Source organism: Carya illinoinensis, chromosome 8, assembly GCF_018687715.1.
Source record: "Carya illinoinensis cultivar Pawnee chromosome 8, C.illinoinensisPawnee_v1, whole genome shotgun sequence".
Lineage (NCBI taxonomy): Eukaryota > Viridiplantae > Streptophyta > Magnoliopsida > Fagales > Juglandaceae > Carya > Carya illinoinensis.
Genome location: NC_056759.1, coordinates 16,771,143 through 16,797,457, shown reverse-complemented (window position 1 = coordinate 16,797,457; position 26,315 = coordinate 16,771,143). Strand labels below are relative to the sequence as shown.

Here is a 26,315-nt window from a genome sequence, read left to right as displayed (position 1 = left end):
ACACACAAAACCCTAGCCACCCTCTTAATCTCCTTCGTTCTTCACTCCCCAACTCCCCCACTAGTGACCACAATCTCTCTGTCGTCGAGCTTGAGCTTGGGATCCCGCAGTCTGAGAGTCTTCAATCTAGTGTCGATGCAGAAAAACCCTCTCTCTCTCCCTCTCGGTAAGTCTCTCTCCTGATCTGTGAACAATGAATTTAAATGTGATAGATCTAGTGATTTGGTGAACTGGGTCTCTCTGTGCTTGGATAGATCTAGTGATTTGCCGAATGGGAGTTTTAAGGTTTTTTTTTGGGATTTCTCTTTTTCTATCTTAGTGGGGTTTTTTTTTTTTTTTTTTTTTTTTTTTTTTTTTTTTTATCATTTGGTTCTTGTTCTTTATTGCTTTTTAAATGACTATTGGCACCATTGGCAAGATGTATTTGCTGGAGGTGTTCTAGGTATGTTTTTGTATCATCACTTAGAAAATGAAATCAGGATCAGATTTTCAATATATAACTTTAGCAGCTTTACATGGTTCATCGTTTGCAGGGCTAGCTGTGGTAGCATTTTGCTACCTTTGTCTCAAAACATTAGTAAAAGTTTTATGGTATTACGTTTTTAATTGGTAAAAGTAAAGTTTGTTGAAACATAATGAAAAGGTTGTCCTCGTACACAAAAAGTATATACAAGAACATACCTAATTATAACAAATGAACTAGAAAGTACACGGGAAGTTTTATAGTATCATTACATTTTTATAGAAAGTACACATGAACTAGAGATTTTGTTTAGATCTGAGTCATTTTGGTTTCTGTTTTACATGAGTATTTTTGTCTAAGTGTTTTGCTTTCTGAGTCGAAATTTCTTACAAATATCTGTCTAAAAATTTTGAACAGTTTTTATTTTTTATTTTTTGGGTACAGATCGGAGTCGAAATGTTGCCTCTGTTTTTCCTTATATCTGAACAATTTTAGATGTCCTCTCTATTTTTCCACTCAGGAACAAACAATGTTTTTTTTAGATCTGAATATATCTGTGTCTCGAGTCATCTAAAGGAAATCTTTTTTCTTAGTTCAGATCTGCATTTTCTTTTTTTCTAAATATTTGTGTGATTTTGAATTTGGGTTAATAAGTAGTTCAAATTATTGATGACCCATGCATGAAAACTTATGCTCACTTAATATTATAATTGTTTTTTTTTCCCAATCTGGGTTTAGCAAGTATTTCAGATTATTGATTTTGGGAGAATTTCTTGGGTTTCTAAGCATGAAAGATGAAAACTTTAGGGAGAAACCATTACATTGCAGGAATATACTTGCTCACTTTTCACTTCCCATGCCAACATATATTGAGTTGGTTAATATTGAGTATGCATCCACTGAAGTTGGTTAATATTGAGTTGTAAGAAATTTTGATTGGGGTCATGCAAAATCAAGTGAGCCATGGAGACATAAGATTTTTTGGAATGAGTTTAACCTTTTGCAAACATCACTCATTTAAAAAATATATATATGTAGAGTATTTGTGTGATGCTAGGGTATGGACAAATTAGTAAAATACGTGTGCAAATTTTGTTCATTGGCCAATTAACACTAATGTGGTGATGGCGTTGACTTTAAAGGGGTAATTTTTAGTTTTTTTTTTTTTCCTTTTTTGGTATGGTTGGTGATATAATGTATTCTGTATATGTGATTGCAGAGACTTGAAGTCTTATCTGTTAGTCGAATTAAGTACTAAGAAAGGAAAAGCATGTTGATGAAAAAGAAGCTCATGTTCTCATGTTGAGAGGTTAGATGGGATTTAGTACTTCCCCTGCTTTGGGTGCAAGACAACCCAGAAAAAAGAGTGAGCTTACATATCTGCGAAGCGCCAACAGCGGCAATTTTGTGGGCCAATGGTGGCATTGACCTTTTCTTTCTTGTATTTTTTGGTAGTTTATGATTGTAAGGAGTAAGCAAGTAGCACAGGTTTTTGGCTTAATTTGAGTTACTTGATTTGAGCTAATAGCTGATAGTTTTAGATCCATTTTTTTCTTTTTTCTTCTTTTTTTTTTTTTTTTTGGGAAGGGGGGTTTAAAATTTACCCCTTTAACCTCTATGTACTTATAGGTGATGGGGAGAGTATGATTTAACTTACCAATTTAACAGTGGAAGCATCCAAACAGAGAATGCAATTTAGAAATGCTTCTCTCTGGTAAAGATGGTTAACTCAAATGTTGATCACCCTCTTATGTTTATCCACAAAAGCTACAAGAACAATTGTAGAAGTTCGTATAATGTCATTATTGTGACAGCACTGCTTCACGCATTTTTCAAAGATGTTTACATTCGAGTAAAAAAAAAATGTTGGCACTGAAGAGTGAAGATTATGGCTCTGTTGTGCTTGTAATTTGCTAACAGGAAAAAAAAATCGGGTTCAATCCGGAACTCGGAATCTGGTTTTTTCAAAATCTGGATACATCTGGATTCCGGACCGGATCTGACCCGGCTTAACCCGATCCGGGTTTCGGTCCAGATTTGAAATTCGGATTGCAGTTCGGGTGTACCTAAGTTTCCGGGTTGGAACCCGGATGAATAATCCTAGATGTTGCTGGAGTTCAAATATATGTTTTATAGAGAGAAAGTAAAGTGAATGAGTGAAGAATGTATGGATACGGTTAGAGGAAAAATCTTTTAATTTTTATATTTTAATTTAAAAGATACGTTAATAAGTTCACTAATTATGTAAAAGATCGAGGTTTATAACTTTAATACTTTATTACCATACGCAGCGCGGAGATGCTGTGCTCGGAATCCGGATGGGCAATCGATAGCCGGGGTTTCTGGACTTTCCTCGACGTTTCTGAGCTTTCCTCAGTGAGTTCTTCCTCAGTTCCTCGAACCTCTACACACAATTTCTAATCCAGTCGATCCTTTAATCGAACTTATGGGTACTCCTGCGTCACCAAATCTCGACGACTACTCAGCCGCTTCTACAGTCATCACGTTCGAGCGCCCGCTCCCCTTGCTCCGTGGTCCCATCCATGCCGGCCCCGCCGACGATCCCACTGCCGGGCCCTACCTCCTCGCATTCCGGGACTCCCGAGCCTGGACCTCCGCGCTCCAAGCCTGCCAGTCCAAAATCGTCCAGCAGTGCGAAAGCGGGGCAAGAGTCGGGTGCGCCCTCGCGGCGTCCGACAAATGCAAACCCCCCTGGTGGCACGCAGTGATCGGCCGGAAACCGACGGATCTAAGAGAACGAGATCGGTGCGAAGAGCGAGAAATGGAGGGTTGTTTCGTGATGGCGAAGGACAAGTGCATCGGGTTCGCCAGGGACAAGTGCGCGACGCCTTTCCGAGATGCGCGGATTGCCGTCAGGGAAAGGCGGGTGATTCCGAAGGACCTTAGGAAGTTAATTTATTTGGCGTCGGTCCTGGATAGGAGTACGTGGGTTGATCTGATTCTATTGGATCAATTGAATTCGCGGGCTTTAGCTCCAACGAATTATAGGGCGAGCGAATTGCTCGGCTCTGATCCTGAATGTTTTGAAGTAGGTGGTGGCGGAAAAATCAGAAACGCTGCTCTTGAAGCTGGTCTGCCGCAAAGGTAAGTTTGGTTGAAATTTTGTTTTCCCTGATTTAGCATGAAAAAGAGTAGGAAAGATTTAAAGCGTGTTCGAGTGAAGAACATTAGTGTTTTGTGGTGGTAAGACGGATTAATTGGTCGCCATGTTTGATGAGTATTTATTGGCGTTTACCATGGCATAACTTGGATTGTTGTGCAGATGAACTTCTTGTTCAATTGTACAGAAACTTGAGGCCATAGGAATGATTTTGATGATAAGTTGTGTGATTTTCTTTTTGTTTTTAATACAAAAATACTCATCCATCGTAGGAATTACTTTTTACGTTGTATTTTAAAAAAGCTCATTGGGTAATCTGGCACCCGGATACTCTTGGACAGCTATGGCTAGCACGTGAATTTTTTGGGAGAAAATATTAGATCTATAGGAATAATCTCCTTCGCAACCTTTCTATCTCCCTTTGGAGTCTCATTTTGATTTGTTGAGGTTGTTAACTACTCTTTGGGAGTCCGTAGCTATGGATGTTCTTTGAGGCTATTACTTTTAGCGTTTTGCTTCATTCTTTTGATAATTGCGTTTTGCTTTATTCTTTTGATAAGTGCGTTTTGCTTCATACCATCTAACTAATGCCAGGAACTGAAAATGAATTAGCAGCCAACCTATAAGCACGAAGCTTGTTGCCTCTATAGTTCTCCACTTTTTTGCGGCATTAGATTCCAGAAGGTGTTGGTAAGGAACATCAATATTTCCTATTTTGGTTGCACATCAATTGTATACCATTCCTTTATTCTGTTACAATGTTCACTTGAAATGAACTTATCAAAAAAAAAAAAAATGTTCACTTGAAATGAGCACGTGTATTGTGTTACAGCTTGTTGCATTTCTTGGTTGAGTTTTAGCTAGCCAATCATTGGGCACATGAAACTGTAGGCCCAATGTACTGTTGTTTTTTTCTACAATAAACTGCTTGTCTATAAGCTTCATTCTTCTTTGATAGATTATTGCGACATGTTATGTAATACCCCCTCCCTGGTTAGGAATGCTTCTCACTTTTAAAACAATTTTCTTACAAGCCGGGTATAAAAGATTCCATAAAACGAAAACAACCAAACTTTATTAAATAAAAGAGAGTTATAGGTAGCATATAAATTTTTTTTCAAATCTTGTGTTAATTCACAAAATCACATATTAAAACCTAAATTAAAACTGTTCTAATAGTCTAGGCCCTTTTTTTGTATAAGTAAGTTATAAAAGAGCATTTTCAATCACTTTTAGTTCATTTATATAGTTACATATACATTTTTTTTCCTTTAATCCACTGATGGCCAGAACTTGATCATCCTCTGTCATGGGCATAACTAGGTGCGCTGCTGGTGAGCCATTCCAGGCATTGCAGTCCACCCTTTATCTCTGGTACCGTAAATAATCATTGTTATAGCCCCTTTTCGAAAAACATTTATCTCTTGCATTCATTTTCTGTCCGATCTTAATCTTATCCTTTCCTTATTCTTTCAAATCTTTCCTTTTCCTTTCCCCTTTTCCCTTCATTTTTCCATCTTTCATTCCTTTAATATATAATGATACAATAAGTATATGATGGCAAGTAAAAGCATACAATTTATTCCATTGTATTCATCATGTTATATAATAATGATAGGGTACATTTACTTCTTACTTATCAAAAAAAAAAAAAAATGATAGGGTACATGTAACATGGGCTTCTAATGAACAGTCTATGCATAGTATATCTTTCAAAGCAGGTACATATCATATAGCTTCGCTAAAAGAGCATTTTTGTTTACAAAATTAGCTAGAAGGGTATGATCATAGTTGCTTACCACTTAGTTTTGTGCAAACAATCAACAATCACATCAACATGCACCTATATAAATCACATATATATCATAATATCAATTTCTATCTAAACATTGATCCTTTAACCTAGAAGACAGATCATGCCCTTGACATGTAAAAGAAACACATGGTGTGCTATAATATGCTCAATGGTGACTGTCAAAGTGCCTGTTCTATGGTTTAATTCTATTTTGTCCGTTCGCTAAGGTTCTCAGTTGCACAGCAGGTAAAAGCTCTAAATTTTGATCCAGTGATGTGATGTAAACATGCATACTAACATATGGTCGGGAGGGTTGTTTTAGGTTTAACTCTAATGAGAGGAATTAATAAAAATCAGGTTCTAGGTCTCAGGTAAGTACGTTTTGCTGCCAAAGCTTTTCTTTTTCTGGTTTCCCTTTATGCTGTTAACATGGACAGTATCATGTGGCCATAGCTTGCTTTGAGTTTCACTGTTATGGTATGCCTATGCACGTATTTGTATTATGGCATGTGTAATTTGCATGACATCCTATTTTAGGTGCTTTTTGAGGAATTTACCCCCACCCCCCCTCCCCGGTATCTCCAGTCTAGTAACAGCATTCAGATGGCCTTTTTGATGTGGTAAAGCATGTGTGTATACTGTGTGATTCCCTTTTGAAATCATGGTATAAACATGACCAGTTGGCTCTCCTAGGCTTTGGAAACTGACAGATTTATTGGTCAATCCATAACTTGGTGAGTTTGATGAGTATAGTCGATCCAATGAAGAAAAGTAACTGAAAGTATTAGTTACTACACGATCAATAAGTATTCTTCGAATCTTGAAGTCCTTGATTGTTGAAACTCAAGAAAGAATAGATGGAAAGGGATGGCAGAGTCTGAGGATTGTTTTCTTGGCTGTTCTTGGTTCTCGAAGATTGGAAACTGTAGGGTTTTGCAAGGAGAAAAAGGGGTCACACAACACAGAATCTTGGGGTTAATTTTGTTGAAAGAAAATTGGGGTTGGATGAGGGAGAAGGGGTGGCAGCTCCTATTGACCAAGATATAGATGCTAGGGTTTGCTATAGTTTAAAATCTCAAGGCTTCTTGTGAGTGGCAGAGTGATAGGGTTTCTGCGGGGTTGTTTTTTCTGAATTGAGGACTCTAAGGAACATAGCTTAAGTGACAGCCATTGGATAATTTTTAGGGAGTGTGCTGCAGCTTTACTAGTGATTAGGGCTTTCAAAAAGTTTGGGTCTTTCTTGAATATATGTGTGCCGGCTGATATGGTGTTGTTTCTTGGAAGATTTAGGGTTTGCTGATCGTGATTTCTTGTGGAGTGGAGTGGAGTGGGTGAGGAGGTCAAATTCCACCTAGTTAGGTGGGAGAAGGTATGTAGCCATATCTCCAATGGTTTTTTGGGCATTAGAAATATGAGAATCTTTAATCAGGCATTATTTGGAAAATGGTTGTGGAGATACAATAAGGAATCAAGAGTCCTATGGAAGTTGGTGATTGAGAGCAAATATGGAGGCTTATTGATGGTGTACTAAAGAAGTGAGAGGGGCATATGGAGTGGGGTTATGAAAACACATAAGAAGAGGATGGGGGGTCTTTACTTGACACACAAGATTTTGTTTGGGTGAGGGTTCGAAGATTAAATTCTGGAGTGATATTTGGTATGGTAACAGTGCTCTAAAGGATTTGTTTCCTTCACTTTTCCCGGTTGCAAGTGCCAAAGATGTTTCAGTGGCTGAAGTCATGGTGATATCGGGGGAGCAAATCCAGTGAAATATCAATTTTAGTTGAGCGGCACAAGATTGGGAAATGAGCCGTTTTGAAGCCTTTTGTACTCCATAAAACCGAGCAACTTGCAAGAAGATATGTTATGGTGGATACCTGCAAGTAAAGGCTCTTTCTCAATTTGCTCTTTTTATAAGTCCCTCACACAAGAGCCCAATATTCAATTTACATGGAGAAGACTTAGACATAAGGCGACTCCCAAAGTAGCATTCTTTGTGTGGATAGCTTCCTTGGGACTTTGTGTAAGATCCTCACAAACGACAATTTGAGGAAACGTAGGGTGATCATTGCAGATTGGTGTTGCATGTGTAGGAACGGAGGTGAATCTGTGGACCATCTTCTACTATACTGTGAGACAGCTAGAGGGCTATGGAATGAGGTGTTCAGTAGACTAGACTTTGCTTGGGTTATGCCTAAGACAGTGGTGACAATTTTGGCCAGCTAGACAAATCTAAGAGCCATTCAACAACAGGTTAAAGCTATGTGGAGGATGGTCCCTATAGGCATCATGTGGTGGTTGTGGCAGGAGAGCAATGATTGGACGTTCGAAGACAAGGAGAGATCGCTAGAGGAACTAAAAGCTTTTTTTATTAGAACCCTATGTACTTGGGCCATTGTCGTCGATTTTAATGGTCTGGATCTACATGACTTTCTTGTCTCTATTGTGCCTACATAGTTAGGGCATTCTTTGCATTGTACCTGGCTATGCCTATTCTTTGATCAATAAAATTTGTTTAAAAAGAAAGAAGATTTAGGGTTTGTTGATGGTATAAGGGGTGGCAGGCAAGGCCTTCTTGGGGTGAGCGGCTGCTAGCAAGAATTTGCTAGGGCTAGGGATTCTAGGCCATTTGTGAGTTTCTAGCAAAACTGCAACGCCTCACTCCCCACCGTTAAGAAAGACATTATTTTTTTTAGAAAATCACGGGAGCCACAGTGCTACTACTGAACCTGACTTAAAAATATATATATATTTTCAATTCTAAAGGAAGCACCAAGTACAAAGATTCCTTATAATAAATAGAGTCGTTTTGTATTAAAAAACTGAATCATAAACCAGAGTGCATGGAAGCATTTATTAAAATTTATGAAAGTCCGTACCATAACAATCTATGTACATGATCTAGGCTATTGTCATGCGTCCCTAGACTAAGTTCTATCTTGCAGCTCAACCTTTATAAATATTAAGAAGACCTATGGTGGTTTAAAAACATAAAACAACTAAAATTAGTTGATGACTTAGGAAAAATCCTATCATAACGTAAAAATACTTAAACATAAGTTTTTTCATAAAATATTTCAGATTGAGAACTTAAAATATGACTGTTCATACGTATGTTATGATATGCATGACTTATCTTACTTGTCATATTGGCCCACACACTTAACCCTGTGTGCAAGGCTGTGCACCGGCCCCACATCCTTCGGCCGCAAGGGGAGCCGCTAATAGTATTCCATTGGACCATGCTTAGTTCCGTGGCTTGCACATCCATCCATAAATTGCATTGGTATCACGCATCTAAATGACCATCTGACTAACTGTTCTAAGCGTATCTTACACTTGATCTTATGAAAGCTTATGCGTCTTATGCAACGTAAGATGCATGAGATGTATAATACATACATAATTATAATATGTGAAATGAAATATGATGAATGACATGTTTGCAAATATCATGACATGCGTGGTACATAAATACTGGTTTTCAAAGAACTGGCTTTAATAATAATATATATAACTAGCTAACTTATGTTAATCCTAATTAATGATCAAGCTATTTACCTCGTAGTGTTGTTTCCTAAAATTTCTGACACAAAATTGATCACGATGCAATGGAGGGATGACGGTGGTTGTGACTAGGAGGAAGGAAGAGATGATGGTGGCCTTGCTATGTCTCATGGTGGAAGATGAGGCTGCGGCATGCTGAAGGTAAAAAGAGAGCTAAAAACAAAAAAGCCTAGGCTTGAAGAGATAGGTGCATGTACAGTGCATGGGACTCTATTTATTGGATTTTATACTATGCGAGTGATGGTATGGGTTGGGTTTAGGAATATTAAGGTGGAGGACTCGTCAACCTTCCAAAGCAAAGAATTGCTTTACAATATGTTTTGCTTGATTTTATTGAAGAATCCAATCTGAATAGCACAAGAATTTAGACTCCTACTTCTTATAAATAACAAATTAGCATCAAGATAAGGTTTGAAACTCTGTAGGAAACTAAATCAACAATGGAGAAGTATCTCCTTATTCAAATATTAAAAGGCTTCTAATTAAATCACACTTCTATGGCCAGGCATTCCATGATAACCATGCAGCTGAAATATCACGCCTATAGATATAACAACTCAAGAGCCTCAGACAAAGCTTTCCTCCAAATTGGATTGGAGGAAATTTCTCCAACCCATTTAAAGAATTCTCACGTGGCCCTTGAACATATGAAATCATACTTTTTTAATGAACGGACACATGACATCTTTTTTAGTTAGACTTTTAGAAAATCATGTGTCTCACATGCTTAATGAAGATTTGCCATATTTATAGATGGGTTGGAGGAAAGTTTCTCCAACCTAGGTTAAAGGAAAACTTGTCCTAACATCCAGGACCCTTTAAGGATCCTTGCCCTCAAGGTCCTAATTATTCTCAACCTCATAAACGTTTTAGACGCTTTTGAGGTGGACATTTTGAGTGATCCTTTGTCTCTCCAATTTTCCTTTACCACCAAGCTCCCTTGTGCTTTGTCATACATGAGGGGGTTTGGTTGAATAGAATTGGACTGAAGGCATCTGTGATGCTTTGAGCTGCTTCTCTATTGTTGGGGCTTCATCTCAATATAATTGACTTTTTATTGCGCAAGCATGGCCAAATAGGGTGGCTGGCTATCCACATGATGGCCATTTGACTTGAAATACTGTGGTGTAGTATGTTCTTGTAACACCCCTTCTTGTAGATTAGGAATGTTATGTACTTTCGCGACTTGGTACGAGACTTCACATAATAAATTGCCTCATATTATTGAAATCATAAACCATAACGTATGAAGTCTTAAAAACTGAAGGTAATCTCATAAGATGAAATTAGAGCTAATCCCATTTGTAAAGACACTAGCTAAGTTTGGAATTTCTGTAAAACAGGGCATGTTTGTTTGCCAAAAATGTTTGGAAATATTTTTTTTTTTTATAAGAAAAAAAACATTTTTTTTATAAGAAATATTTTTCTTTGGAATGTTTGGAAATATTTGAAAATTGTGAGAATATGTTTGAGATTAGGTTTTTGGGAAAGGAGTGAGAAAAAGTTGAATACAAATATTTTTTAAAATAAGTATTGTATTGAAGTTGGTGAAAGTGGATAGATAAAGTTAAAAAGTTGTTTGAATATATTTTATAATATTATTTTCGTTTTGAAGTTTGTAAAATTTGTATTATTTTTGTGTTTGAGTAATGATTAGATGAAAAGATTAAAATTTGAATTAGAAAAGTTTTTTGTGTTTAAGTGATGTTTGGGAATGACATAATGAGAAATTTTGGAAATTTAGGGAGCCCAATTCTGATCATCTTTGTGCTTTAAGAGCTCTGCTGTGTTTTGAAACTGTCTTGGTGTTAAGAGTTAATTTATCCAAATCTGAAATAGTTCCTGTGTGTTCCATTCAGAATATTTCAAACCTGGCCAATATATTGGGTGTAGAATTTCTTCGCTTCCTATGAGATATCTCGGTCTTCCATTGGGGGCTTCATATAAATCAGTTACCATTTGGGATGGGGTGATAGAGAAAATTGAAGAAAGGTTAGCTGGTTGGAAAATGATTTACTTGTCTAAAGGGGGAAGATTAACTTTGATAAAAAGTACTTTGTCTAATCTTCCTACCTTTTTTTTTTTTTTTTGTTAATTTGCCAGCAATGGTAGAAAGAAGAATTGAGAGTTTATATTGGAATTTTTTGTGGGGTGGGAGTGGTAAAGGAGAAGAAAAAAAAATTCCATTTCGTTAGTTGGAAAAAGGTTTGTCAACCGATTAATTGTGGTTGGTTGGAAATAAAAAACTTGAGATTGTTTAATAGAGCACTACTTGGGAAATGGCTTTGGAGATATCACTTGGAGAGAATGCCTTATGGAAAAATGTTATTGATGTAAAATATGGACGTATGTGGGGAGGTTGGTGCTCAAAAGAAGTAGATGTGCGTATGGGGTGAGTTTGTGGAAGTTCATTTGAAAAGGTTGGGGGGAATTTTCTAATCATATTAAATTGAAGGTGATGGGAAGATAATTATTTTTTGACATGACATTTGGTGTGGGGATTCTATGCTTAAGTCGGACTTTCCCTCTCTTTTTAGGATTGCAAGGGATCAAACTGGGGCTGTGGAACATTCTGTCTCATGCATTGATAATAATATTCAGTAGAATGTTGATTTTATTAGGGATGCCGATGATTGGGAAGTAGATGATGTTACTGCTTTTTTGGAAAGAGTTTATTGTGAGGAAGGGAGGACAGCATGCTGTGGGTTCATACAGGAAATTCCAAGTTCTTTGTTTCTTCTTTTTGCAGCATATTAACCTGTCACAGGAGCTGTGAGTTTCCTTGGAAAAATATTTGGAGAGTGAAGGTTCCTTCCAAAGTGGCTTTTTTCAGTTGGGTGGCATCCCTTGGCAAAGTTTTGACAACTGATAATCTTAGGAGGAGAGGCATGTACATAGCTGATTGGTGTGTCATGTGCAAGAAGGATGGAGAATCTGCTAATCATCTTTTTCTTCACTTGTGAAGTGGCCATGTTTTTGTGGAATGAGGTTTTTAATCGGACAGGTTTTCTCTAGTGATGCCTAAGGATGTGGTGGAGCTATTGGCAGGTTGGTATGGATCAAAGGGAGGAAAGTATGTTGTTGATATTTGGAAGATGATTCCTTCATGTCTCATGTGGTGTCTATGGCTTGAAAGGAATAGGAAATGTTTTGAAGACAAATAACGTTCAATGGGAGAACTTAGGGATTTTTTCTTTGGTACTTTGTGTTTGTGGGCTAATTCTCTTGTAATGGATGATGTTAACTTTCAGAATTTGTTTTAGATTTTCTTTTGTTTTTAGAGAGATGCAGGTATTTCCTTTGTATATGTGATGTTAACTTTCAGAATTTGTTTTAGATTTTCTTTTGTTTTTAGAGAGATGTAGGTATTTCCTTTGTATACGTCCCATGTACTTGGGCTTTGCCTATTCTTGGGAATAAAGTTTCTTATTACTTGTCAAATAATTTTTTTTGGAAATTTTGTGGTTTGCCAAGTATTGCCTGGCCAGCTTTCTGTCTACCAGTAGGAGCCAAATTACCTCCACCTCTAATTTTCCAAATTATGATATCAGGAATGATGGGAGTTACGTGGTTGGAGGTTGTTTGGCCTGAGCCAGTATTCTTCCTCTTCTTTAACCTGATTTCCTTCTTAAAGGCACATAAAGGATTTTCATAATTAATCTTGCTCGTCAGCTTAATCTTGTCTAGAAGATAAAAGAGTTTTGAGTAGCTAAGACCCTTAACTGTGTTCTCATGTGAAACTTGAACCTCAAGCTGCCCCTCCGTATCGTCCTTCGGAGACGCCACCTCAACCATAATTGGGCTACTTTTGGATTGAATGGAACTCGTGTTACAATTTGTCCCCTTTTTAATGTCTCCTTTCAATTTGTGCATATTTCCCCTTCCTCTGTTTTGGTTTCTTGCGTTATCCTAATTACAATCAAAACCCCATTTTATGCCACCTTCCCCTCCATACCACAAACATTTTCTTGGATTGCTTGCTCCTAATTGTTATAACCCTTCTCTGGGTTCAGACTCAGATTAGGAACTCCCTTAGAAGTCCCTTTGCCTACTTCAATATCTTGACTGTTGGAAGGGCCTGCTAGACCTTTATCCTTGTTCAATTTGTCAGCTCTCTCTGTTTGATTTCCCACCTACCCTGTTAGACTTTGAGCATTCAATCCGTTGTCCTTTGATCTCTGGTTCGACCTAAAGTTCTTTTTTCCTTTGCCTTTTGAGGCCATCCTACAAACACCAGGAGGTCTCCTTGGTGCCTACATAATGAGCAGGAAACCTGGACTCTTTTGTATATATTGTCTGCTGGAATCCTTTGGACCATGCTATAACCGCTACTTTTGCTGCATTAACCACCAATGTCTTCAAAGTCTATGCTTAACTATTATTTCCAGCCATCTTAGATGACCCTGCCGACAGCAGATTTGTGGGCAGAGGTTGAAACCGCAGGGGGATGGATCTAGAAATTGTCTATCTAGAGAGAAAAAAACTCACATATGACGGTGAAATTTATTTTGGTATTTTCCATTTAACTTGAGTCATTAGCCTGTGAGAGTCTGAGACCAAAAGAAAAACCAAGATTTGAAGATTGTTGAGAGTTTTGCTCAATGTTTTTGAACATTAATTTTGTCCTGCACATTGATCCAACATGAATTAGATGAAACCTTTAGATCCTGGTTCGGTTTTTTTGTTGGGTTGAGACTTTGACATACCCTCACTCATGAGCATTTGCATCTTCAAATTCAGCTGTATGAGCATTTGCATCCGGCTTCCTATATTACCTTTTTAGCCAAATTTTGAAGAAAAACGAGTAAACCCATCTTGCATCTCGCTTCTCATTTTAGAGGCCAACTTCAACTTTACTACAGTTGGCTTCCCAAACCGTAGCAAAGTTAAAGTATTACTTTTTTTCTTCATTTATTTGAACATTTTATTCTTAGTGGGAGATTTCTTTTTCGTTTTATACTAAATCAATGATTTTACTTGCTTTTTAATTTATTTTGTTTGGTTAATGCTTTTATTATTGTAAATGACTATTTTATTGCTATTTCAATCCTTTTTTAACCATCAAACATTAATTACTTATATTATTTTAAAGTTTTTTTCAACGTTATTTATCATGTTTTATTATTGTTAAATTTCTATTGAGAAATGATAGTTGCAAGCATTGTGTAATTATTTTGAAAAAAGTGAATAAATGTTGACTTACATAAAAAAATTAATTTTTTAATAATAGACTTCACTCTTTTTCAAAATGACTATATGATACATATTTCATGACTATACGTAAAATTATTCGTTTCTATCAATTAAGTAATTTCTATCTTAAATAGGGATGTAAGAAAAACCTAAAAAAGGGGTCCGGACCGGCTCTGTTGTGCTGGTTTTGGACTGGTCTGGTTGGGTCAGGTCCTGGTTTCTGGAAATGGAAAATTGGCCAGAATCAGTCAGGTTTCGATTTTGGCTATTTTTTGACCAGACCAGACCAGTATTGTTTAATATATTATTTATTTATTTTTTAAATATTATATATAATATGTTTTATATTATATATAATTTTTATATATAATATAAATTATAATTATATATAAGATAATGTTATTATAATTTATAAAATGAAAGTTGAATCTTAAACATGAAAATTTAATTGATCATATGCTTTAACTATATATTATTTATTAATAACATTTTATCATAAGAAGTAAGAATCAAAAAAGAAAGAAAATAACTCAAATATTATTACTAAATTTTGATGATCTAATAAACTTAAAACTCTTGATATTTTTTTTGATAAGTACATAAGACTATATAGTATTAATATAAATTATATAGTAATATATATAATTTATATTAATACAATTTACATTTTATGACCTAATACTAAATACTAATAGTCTAATACTATATTACTATTAGAATTATACTTTAAGTCTATGTATAAATTAGTATATAAATCATTATACTAAATAATCACATATAAAATAATGATATAGTAATACTAATAATAAATTACTATACTAATACTATCAATATAGTCTATCAATAATATAGTTATAATAAACTGAACTCACTATAACAATTAACAAATACTAATATATAATTATTCTAAACACTATAATTAATACTAATATCTATATAGTTTATAAATCACTATACTAAATAATCATGTATAAAATAATCACTATAGTCTATCAATAATATAGTTATAATAAACTAAACTCACTATAACAATTAAATATTAACAAATACTAATATATAGTTATTATAATCACTATAATTAATACTAATATTTATAATGATACTAATAGTCTAATACAATATTACTATTGGTAATATACTTTTAAGTCTATTTATAAATTAGTATATAAATCACTATACTAAATAATCACGTATACACTAATACTAATATATAGCTATACTAATAGTCTAATATTAATACTATTATATAGTCTGATATATTATATAGCTATAACTAATACTAATATATATATACTAATACTAGTAGTCTAATATAGAATTATAGTATTAATATCACTATATGTAGTAGTAACACTAATACTATAATGGTATTAGTTATTGTTTTGTATTTAAATTGCTTTGTATTTAATAATATAATTGTTGTCGGGTTTAATCATTTTCTTTTATTAATATTTAGTTGTAGTATTTTTAATTGTCTTGTATTTATTTTATTGTACCATTTTTATTTTATTGGACCCTCTATTTATATATAATATATATAATAATAAAAATTATAATATAAATTATAATTATTTATAAGATAATATTATTATGGTTTATAAAATAAAAGTTTAATCTTAAGCATGAAAATTTAATTGATCATATGCTTTCTATATAAAATATATATTAATAACGTTTTATGGCCTAATAAATTAAAATTATCAACATATTCCTTTTGAATATTTGATAAATACATACTAATGTATATTAGTATATTAATTACATTTTATGTCTATTAGTATTAGTAATTCACTTTAAGTCTATATATAAATAGCTATATAAATCATTATAGTATTAATAGTTATACTAATACTGTAACACTATAAGTCTATATGATACTATAGTGAATCAGTGATATAGTAATACTAATACTATTATATAGTTATACTAATCAGTAATCAGCATAACTTTAACTAATATTTATACTAATATTAATACCAATGTGTTAATACTAATGTATACTAATACTAATGTATAGTAGTATAGTTAACTTAATATATTAGTATATACATTAGTATTAATATCACTATAAATAAATGTAGTATTAATATCACTAAGTCTGGTGTTATGGCTTGATTTCTCTTACCTATCAAAAAACTTTTTGCTTGGCTTGTTTGGGTTTTAATGGCATTTGGTGTGGCTTTTTGGTGTGCTTTGGAAAGCAAACCTCAACCTGATTAATTTGATTTAGTGGGGTATTTTCCTTACAATGCATTCCTTCGATTTTGATCACTTTAATCAAGTTAAGTTTAGTTGGAAACATCAATTTGGATTTTGTGTCTAATCACAGTGATAATCATTACTTAATGCAATCTGCTATGCACATGACAGCTGAGATTTTACTTCATTGATTGATTTTTGTGGAGATTTTGTAATGGAGATTTTGTGGTGCAGTTTGTGGAGATTGTGTTGTTTTAATGATGGGGTAGCATGAGCCAACTGGTTTTAGGTGCAGTTTTTTATTTATTGTTTCACGAACAAGGGATGGGGCAATGGTTCTGCCTCACTTAGGCTGCTAATAGTTTGAAGGATAACATGTTGAAATGCAAACATCTGCATTTATCTGAACTCTTAAAGTATCTTGATGTTCCATTTGAAAGTCAGATTATCTTTCTGTGTTAAAAACTGAATTCAGGTTCATTCGTTTTCTCGCTATGTTTATATTCAAATCTTGTCTTGTCTGGGGAAGTTAAAATAAATAGGGACTTGCTCATTCTTAAATGATGGGTAAGGTGGGTGTATGTCGCTTCTTTCTTTTTCCTATCTCCTGTCAGACATCTGCCACAATACAATAGTGACCCTTAATAATAAGTCAGTCCCTCCTGAAGTTTCTCGGCAGTTTCGTTTGTCAATTAAAAGGGTCTAACTTTTCCCCTGGAAAGTGATATTTGCCAACTGTCTCAACTCCGTGATAATTTATAGCTATTTGGTATTTAGTGACGTGTACGGATTATGCAAGAAAAACGATGCATATTATTAAATGTAGTAGTGCCCTAGCTGAAAGGTCATGTAATAAAGAAGTAGATAAAAATATAAAATAGGAATTTGAGTGTGATTCCAGACTTTTAGTTGGCTTTTAGTTTTACCTCATGAAGCGGGTTAGGTACAAAGATTTCTATATAGTTGTTGATACCCACTGATATTTTAATAAGAAGGTTGGTTGGTTGGTAGCTCAAGCCTCCCTGTCATTCTAGTTTCTAACTTCTGATAAGATGATCAACGGTTAAGGATTATTGGTCTGCCATTTGATGCCAGCGTGATTGAGTGGGAGTAGGAGCCGAAAGCCCTTTTGTTTAATTTGTCTTTTGCCCTCTTTGCTGCATTCCACAGCTATGAAATCATTGAAATGTAACCAAACCCCCCCAAAAAATAAATGTGATGACCTAGAATCCTTCACCGTTCCTGAACGTGACAAATGGTGTTGAGTTATTGAGCACATGATGTAGAAAGCACGAAGGTGGAACTATTGGTTTAAAAACACAAGTCATTGAGCTCAAGGGTACCCATATTATTGGTTTTAAAACACAAGCTTCTTGGTCAGCAAGTTTTTCCATTCCATGGATGGGAAATTTCTGAGAAGTTTACAAGTGGAAGTCTTTAAATCCAAACAGTATTTTAATTGGCCACCGAACTGATAAAGGACATTGTTTTTGTCATCCTCGATGCATACTAGTAATCTTCACCCATATTCAAACAAGAAGGACGATGCACGTTGTCGATCATGGATCCCACTTGTTCTAAGAAATTCTAATTATCAATGTAGGAGGAAGGTGCCAGGAAGTTGATGGGACATGCAATCCACAGATTCCGGCCCCCCTTGGACTCGGTCTACCAGCAACGGAAATTACAAGGTATGTGTCTTTCATTGATAAATGAGCTGAGAGCTTTTATTACGATGGAAACTCTGGCTGTCATAGGCCTTTTCCAGCTCATGGAACACGATTTTCTGCAGTCTCTTCAACTCACTTCATCTAATCATTACACTTTTTTTAAATCTCTATATACTTTTTAAAATTTCTATATAAAATATAATAAAAAATTTAACTTTTTCAAATTTCCATACTTTTTTTAAATTTCCATACACATTTTTTAAATTTTTATATAAAATATAATAAAAAATTTAACTTTTTCAAATTCTAACACTTATAATATTTAAAAAATATATTTTAACAATATTTTATTCAACTCAACCCAACCCAATATCTAAATCCAACCTAAACCACGACGACCAAATGGAAAAAAAATGGGTACTCACTGTTTATTTTCTCGGATAACAAATTCACGATAGGACTGTTTGGAAGCGTAGAATATATATATATATATTTTTGGTTATGGGGCAATTGTCCAAAACTGGATTTTTTTTTCCACTCATTTCCAAATTTGATAAAGACTTCGAAAAGCATCCACCAGAGAGGAGCCACCCTGAAAGACAAAATTGTCATTTTTTGTTCAGTCAACAAAGTAAGGCTGCATGCATCCAGCACGGAACACAGGCCTGCCATGTGACTCTTGTCTCTTGCCCAAATTCTAAAGGGTGGTTGTAAGGCACGCCAGCTTTGACCGCTGTGCCCACTGGCACAAATTTATTTATTTATTATATTTTTTAACATATTTAAATATTTTTTAAAAATAAAAACAATATTAAAATCATTTTTTTAATGATTAATATTTTTTTTTAAATTAAATATATAAACGGTTAAAAGAAGAAGATATATATAAGAGGTATATTAGCATTTTTCAACTAGCGGTGCTACATTTACTGAAAAATTTTACTGAAAGTTGTAGTCCGAATTCTCATCAAATATTCTTTTTGATTTTTGATTTTTTTGATTTATTTTTTTATATTCTTAAATATTTAAGAAAAAATTACAACATCACTTAAAAAAATTTACTTAGTCACTAAATGGAAAAAAAAAAAAAAACATTCGGTAAACACTTTGAAATTCGGGGCCCCAACATTTCTCTTTTCTGATTCTAAAATGTCCGAAACAAAAGATAATATTAGGTTCAAACTTCAACCCTTCTATTTTAATTCGGCTACCGACCAATAAAACAAACGGCTCTTCGTCAAGTTAAAAAAAAAAAAAAAGGAATACATGAAGAATTATTGGAAGGAAAAAGCTCCAAAACGGTCTGGTGTGGATCCAATTTTAATACCAGCCAACATAAATTTGATACGTAGTACGTGGACCAACCTAAAATTTACACCCTTGTGCACATGATCATTTTACTTTTCCATATTTTCCCTTCCCTCCCCCCACCCCCGACGCTGCAATCCCCTCTCTCTCAAGAATAATTTGAGATTGTCTAGCAATTTTACATCTTCACATGGGAAAATTAAAATAGCGATTAATCCAAACAGCTTTCTAATTGCAATTAGAAAGAACAGCGAACCAAATAAGCCCCAGACCAATGTAAACAAAAGTGGTAGCACCCATCCCCCCAAAACTGGTCTGGAACAATGACAGAGAAGCTTAAGATATATATTGGACTAAGAGAGAAGCACCAATGGGTTTTATTTCAAAGAAGAGTTCATCTTTTCACAAAGCGTTTATATTTAGATGATTTTCTGTTATGGATTAAGTGATGATTTTTTGCTATATATTTACAGCGTTTACATTTAGATAATTTTCTGCTATGAAACATTACATAGATGATTTTCTACTACTTCTCCCGCACGCAGAAAATGATCTAAAAATATTTAGACACAGAAAAGAGGCATTGGGTAGATAGAAGTTTCAAGCAAGAGAATGTGGCAGGTGTATTTTAGAGAGAAAAAGAGCGTATTTTAGAGATAGAGAGAATGAGAAAGGGGGTTTCAGGCGTCGGGGTTATTGGGGGAGAGAGAAGAGGAGATGAAAAATAAAATAAAATCACGTGCATGTGAGTGTAAATTTTAATTTGGTACAGGTCTGATATGGAAGATTTGTATAGGCTGATGTTGAAGTTAGAATCCCACCCGCCTGCTGGAGCTTCTCCCTTAGTGGAAAACTCATCGGGGCAAGGAGTGAGTGAGGAATGATGCGTAAAAGGCAGCCCGCTGTAGCACAAAAGTGGGTAAATAACCGATGAATGATTCAATAATTCTGTAAAGAAATTATACCGTGTCAAAGGACAAAAATAACTCGAGGAGTGCCGCACACGTTTCCCATGCCCATGGTTGGGTAGTGAAACTATTTTAAATATGATAATAGTTTTTTATAATATTTAAACACAACAAATAAAAAAAAAAAGTCAAAATAAAATTTAAAATAATATTATTTTATTAAATAATTGTACAAATTATTAATTAGAAGTATTTCATTTTTCTTTTTGTTTAGTTAGGTACAGTTGGTCGTGAAATTTGTTAGTGTAATTGTTTTGAAAAAGAAAAGAGTTTATTATTAAATAATAATAATTTTTTATATAAATTTTTTATTTATTTATTTTTTAAAAATGATTTCACGACTTTTACTGACGACAGAAATTGTTTATCGACGACAGCAAGTATTTCTCCTTATTATAAGAACGCAGTTAGCTATGTGAAAGAATGAATTTCTTTCCTATCTGCTCCAAATTCATATCTTTTCCCGATACCATGACAGGAAGCAATCGTTCGAATTATGCTAATTATGGCTCGTTGCTGCTCGATACCATCAATACTTCTACCATCATAATTAGAGCCCAGAAGCGGTGGCGCATAGCAATCTGTTCCATCCGCTTTGTGGTGTCCCTTGCCAGAGAAATCAATTCTCAATTTTACTCTACCCTTGCCATTCAACCAAGCTGCTCCCAGTACGGTGGAACTAGTTGTGAATTGCACCAAGACCTGATCACTTCTACAGATATAACCAAAGCTCAAAAGCGGTGGCGCATTGCTTGTCTTGTGATCGGTTCTATCCGGTTCATGGTTTCCCTTACTAGAGAGATCCAAACTGAACAGAACAGTCATGATTCTGTGATTTTGAAGTCTCCCTTTCACACCGCCCCCAAAGTTGAACCTAGCAGCTCCAACCATGGTGAAAATGAATGTTTGCCAGATTCCTTGTACCCCACCATTGATCAATTGGCTCTCACTGAAATTGTGAAAGAAAAAGATTTAACAGCGCTTCTCAGGCTTGGAGGCGTAGGAAAGATCGCTGCTGCTCTCTATACTGACCCTGAGAATGGAATATATGGCAATGATCATGAAATCAGCAGGCGGCATGAAATGTTTGGTACAAACACTTACCGCAGGCCTCCTCCAAAAGGGTTCTTATTTTTTGTGCTGGAGGCTTTCAAAGACACCACCATTCTCATCCTACTGGTCTGTGCAACCCTGTCCCTTGGTTTTGGCATCAAAACACATGGAGTGCAGGATGGCTGGTATGAAGGGGGAAGCATTTTCGTAGCAGTCTTTCTAGTGGTGGTTGTCTCTGCCCTCAGTAACTTCAGACAGGAGAGGCAATTTGATAAATTATCAAAACTAAGCAACAACATAAAAGTTGATGTTCTTAGAGATGCACGTCGCCACAAGATCTCCATCTTTGACATTGTGGTTGGAGATGTCATCTTCCTGAATATAGGCGATCAGATTCCAGCTGACGGATTGTTTTTAGACGGACATTCTTTGCTGATAAATGAGTCAAGCATGACAGGTGAGAGTGATCCTGTTGAAGTAAACTCCACTGAGAACCCATTCTTGTTCTCCGGTTCTAAGGTGGCAGATGGGTATGGCCGAATGCTGGTTACATCTGTTGGCATGAACACTGCATGGGGTGAAATGATGAGCTCAATATCTGGTGATTCCAATGAAAGGACTCCATTACAAGCAAGGTTAGACAAATTAACCTCTTCTATTGGCAAGATAGGCCTTGTAGTTGCTTTTTTAGTTCTTGTAGTCTTGTTAATCCGTTATTTTACCGGGAACACACAAGATAAGAATGGAAAAAAAGAATACAATGGTAGCCAAACAGATTTAGATGATGTATTCAATGCGGTTGTGCGCATTGTTGCTGCTGCAGTCACCATTGTGGTAGTGGCAATTCCTGAAGGTTTGCCATTGGCTGTCACGCTAACACTTGCTTACTCCATGAAGAGAATGATGGCTGATCAGGCAATGGTCAGAAAACTTTCTGCCTGCGAAACAATGGGTTCAGCAACAATTATCTGCACAGATAAAACTGGTACTTTGACATTGAATGAGATGAAAGTGTCCAAGTTTTGGCTTGGTCAAGATTCCATCGAAGAAGATTCTACACTTGTAGATGCAGCAAATGTTGTTTCATTATTACACCAAGGAGTCGGTTTGAACACAACTGGAACTGTCTACATACCTGCATCAGGATCTGGACCTGAAATTTCTGGCAGTCCAACTGAGAAAGCACTTCTCTCTTGGGCGATTTTGCAATTGGGTATGGATGTGGAAAAGCTAAAGCAAGGGTATAGAATTCTTCACGTCGAAACCTTCAACTCTGACAAGAAACGGAGTGGGGTTGCAATAAGGAAAAGTGCTGATAACACCATCCATGTGCACTGGAAAGGAGCTGCTGAGATAATCCTAGCAATGTGTTCAAGCTATTGTGAAAGTAGTGGGATCACGAAGTCCCTAGATGGAGATAGGTTTAAGATTGAGAAAATAATCCAAGGCATGGCTGCTAGCAGCCTCCGATGTATTGCTTTTGCTCATAAGGAAATATCAGAAGAAGAGATGGGATGCCACAAGGATGAAAGCAAGCACCAACTACGAAAAGAAGGCTTAACCTTGCTAGGGATTGTTGGTCTCAAGGATCCATGCCGACCAGGTGTCAAGAAGGCGGTGGAAACTTGCAGACTCGCTGGAGTGGACATCAAAATGATCACAGGAGACAATGTTTTCACAGCAAAAGCTATAGCTACAGAATGCGGTATACTAGACCCTAATCACCAAGTAAATGGTAACGAAGTGGTAAGTGGTGCTGACTTTCGAAATTATACGCACGAAGAGAGAATGGAGAAAGTCGAGATGATCCGTGTGATGGCAAGGTCGTCCCCATTTGACAAGCTTCTGATGGTACAGTGCTTGAAACAAAAAGGCCATGTGGTTGCAGTCACTGGAGATGGCACGAATGATGCGCCTGCATTGAAAGAAGCTGATATAGGGCTTTCCATGGGCATTCAAGGTACCGAAGTGGCGAAGGAGAGCTCGGATATTGTTATCTTGGATGATGACTTCACTTCTGTTGCCACAGTTTTACGTTGGGGACGTTGTGTTTATAATAACATCCAGAAGTTTATCCAGTTTCAATTGACAGTGAATGTGGCAGCTCTTGTTATAAACTTTATTGCAGCAGTTTCTGCAGGAAAGGTTCCCCTAACAGCAGTCCAGTTGTTGTGGGTAAATCTCATCATGGACACACTAGGAGCTTTGGCTCTTGCTACAGAACGGCCTACTGATGAGTTAATGCAGAGGTCCCCTGTCGGTCGAACAGCACCTCTAATAACAAATATCATGTGGAGAAACCTCTTAGCGCAAGCCTTGTTCCAAATATCAGTCCTCTTGACTTTACAGTTCAAGGGTGAGTCTATATTCAATGTTAACGAGGAGGTAAAGGATACACTTATTTTCAATACATTTGTTCTCTGCCAAGTTTTTAACGAGTTCAATTCAAGAAGCATGGAAAAGCAAAATGTTTTCAAGGGAATTCATAAAAACCGTTTATTTCTTGGAATTGTGGGAATTACAATTATTCTTCAAGTTGTTATGGTGGAATTTCTAAAGAAGTTTGCAAATACAGTAAGATTGAATGGGTTGCAGTGGGGAGTTTGCATTGCAATTGGAGCTCTATCTTGGCCAATTGGTTGGATGGTGAAGTTAATAACTGTTCCAGATAAACCGTTCCTCAATTACGTTAAGAGAGCAGCAGCTAGAATGAAGAGGATATTGCGGTTGTTTAATCAAATGGGACCCTCTTCCTCTAGGCTTGGAATTGGATGTGGGGAAAGGTAAGGACCTAAAGCACAACATGCGCAAGTAGCTTCTTTAGGTGGCTTTATAGAATTTCAACATTTTTCTTCTTTAACTTAGTGGGTATACACTACAAGGAAAATGGTTTTTTGCGTCACTTAAATTTGTCGTAAAAAACACAAAATGCATTGCTAACAAATGCTTGCGATGTATTTTGTGTGTTTTTTTGCAACGAATTTAAAGGACGCAAAAAGCCTTTTTTTCTTGCAGTGATAATATTTGAGATATGCTTTACACTTTCATCCCACTCTCATTCCACCGTCTTGATGTGTTATTTTCCATCAATCATTAAATCAATTTTTGTTTTTGCAAATAACAAATTCAAGAGTTGATGGATAATAACACTCCAACATAGGAGGATAGTAGTGAGAAGATGGTGTAGCATGTAATATTTTTCAAAGTCTTAATATCCGCTCTAAAGCCACTGGGAATGTAACTTTGCTCATGTGACTGCTTGGTGTCCTAATGCTTTTATACAGCCGGTTTCAAGCTCCAGATCGATGACCTAAATTGAGCTCCAGACAGCTGATCCCAAGCATTGAGTTGACAATTGACACAAACTTAGTGACGGAATAAAAAATATTTATGCATGTCCAGATGGTTAGTATATGGTAAAGACGAGTAGACTTTCAAGCACCCAAAACCACATACGTGATCAGAAGTAGAGCTAAATTTCGACCATAAGTGCGAGAGCAACCTCTCTTTATTGTTTGTGAAACATCAAGTCTTGAAGCAGTTTAGGTGGACGAAATTACTCGAACAATGACCGACTATAGACAAGTCAACTATGATGGATTGAGATTATATCGAATTCATTATCTATATAAAAAGTTTCTCTCCAATTCTTTATACAAACTGCGGTTATACACAGCTGCCACACTGGTCGGGGACCCAGCACAGACAGCATTACTAAGTTGATGATCCACCAAGGTGTTTCAACCACATGATTGGTGATAAGAAAACTACTAAGTTTGTCCAAGTGCAGCAAGTTAGTGATGATGACCAATTTTTCGAATTTGCTCATCACTCAGGCGAACAACATGAGTGATGCTTGTGTGTAATTTAGAGAGAATGAGTACGGTGTTTGTGGCTGTAATGTGTGAATGTTTCGAGTTTTGAAGTTACTCTTCTATGGTATCTACATTATCAAGTTCTTGTGGATTCGTGAGTAGCAAGTTTGGTGTGGTTTGTAATTTGTACGTGTGTTGACTTAGATTATATGATTGTTTTACCATGTATTTTTTGCATTGTCGTTTCCAGGGGATTTTATTGAGTTTTTTGAAGAACTTTGTGACTAAGATAAGAAGAATTAACTTGGTTTAAAATAGTCTCAAATTCTTAGAAGAATTCTTATAATGATAAGTTGGTTTGGATAATGAGTTGAGTTAAGATGAAAGTTGAATAAAATATTATTTTTTTAATATTATTATTATTTTAGAATTTGAAAAATTGAATTGTTTATTATATTTTATGTTAGAAGTTGAAAAAATTATAATGATTAGATGAGATAAGTTAAAATGAGTTTAATAGCCTAAGGGTAAAGGGACAAGTGACTGTACACAAGTACTTCTCATGTAGAACTCCCACCTGCAATACCATCTTGGGGTCACTGTTGATAGTGCAGGTGATATTGATTGTGCTACCAAGAAGCTCGATAATGGACCTTATAGCCATGTGTCTCAAATTCACCGTATCAAAGGCAAGTGATGATGGCCAAGGAAAAGGAGGAAGAAGTAAAAAATAAGAGAAAAATGATGACGAAAAAAGATAAAGGAGGAAGAAATAGGAAGAGAAGGAGAAGACGAGGAAAAGAGGGTAAAGGAAGAAATAGGAAGAGTAGGAGTCTGGACTCTGGTTTTTTAAGTTCACATACTAAAAATATATATCTATATGTGTGGGTATATGTATACACGATGGAAAGTGGGTAGGGGTGCCAAGCAAATCCGATACAGGTGTGTGCCCATCACCTATGTGATATATGGCAATGGAGCACAATGATGACTTCTATAAAAAAAAAAAAAAATTGTAGCAAATCTTTTTCTCTAGTATATCATTCAAATCTTTTTCTCTAGTCCAATATATTATCTATTTAACATGAATAGCTTAACTATCATATAGTAAGTAGGGAACATTTATCATGTGATTGGCATGCCCATACATCAGGTAGTGTTAG

The 26,315-nt window shown here is 35.6% G+C and overlaps 1 protein-coding gene across 4 annotated transcripts; it reads left to right on the top strand.

Annotated features, from left to right (window-relative positions):
• The first annotated feature begins 2,754 nt into the window (after window positions 1-2,754).
• On the top strand, window positions 2,755-25,389 carry LOC122318526 (calcium-transporting ATPase 12, plasma membrane-type-like). 4 transcript variants are annotated; one of them, XM_043135955.1, is made up of 5 exons: window positions 2,755-3,568; window positions 4,179-4,274; window positions 17,942-18,029; window positions 20,763-24,120; window positions 24,622-25,389. In XM_043135955.1, exons 3-5 carry the CDS (start codon window positions 17,963-17,965, stop codon window positions 24,644-24,646), a joined length of 3,450 nt encoding a protein of 1,149 aa, XP_042991889.1. In that variant the 5' UTR covers window positions 2,755-3,568; window positions 4,179-4,274; window positions 17,942-17,962; the 3' UTR covers window positions 24,647-25,389. The 4 variants fall into 4 exon arrangements, with proteins under 4 accessions (XP_042991889.1, XP_042991892.1, XP_042991891.1 ...); XM_043135958.1 differs by lacking the exon at window positions 24,622-25,389 and having other exon boundaries at window positions 20,763-23,722; window positions 23,913-23,938; XM_043135957.1 differs by lacking the exon at window positions 4,179-4,274.
• The last annotated feature ends 926 nt before the right edge of the window (window positions 25,390-26,315 follow it).

What these genes read in the sequence shown, in the direction of transcription:
- LOC122318526 (XM_043135957.1), top strand. Translation starts at nt 17,963, where the DNA reads ATGGGACATGCAATCCACAGATTCCGGCCCCCCTTGGACTCGGTCTAC. An exon ending in CCAGCAACGGAAATTACAAG is followed by an intron (nt 18,030 to 20,762) that starts GTATGTGTCTTT and finishes ATACCATGACAG; the next exon opens with GAAGCAATCGTTCGAATTAT. An exon ending in GGAATTGGATGTGGGGAAAG is followed by an intron (nt 24,121 to 24,621) that starts GTAAGGACCTAA and finishes GCTTTTATACAG; the next exon opens with CCGGTTTCAAGCTCCAGATC.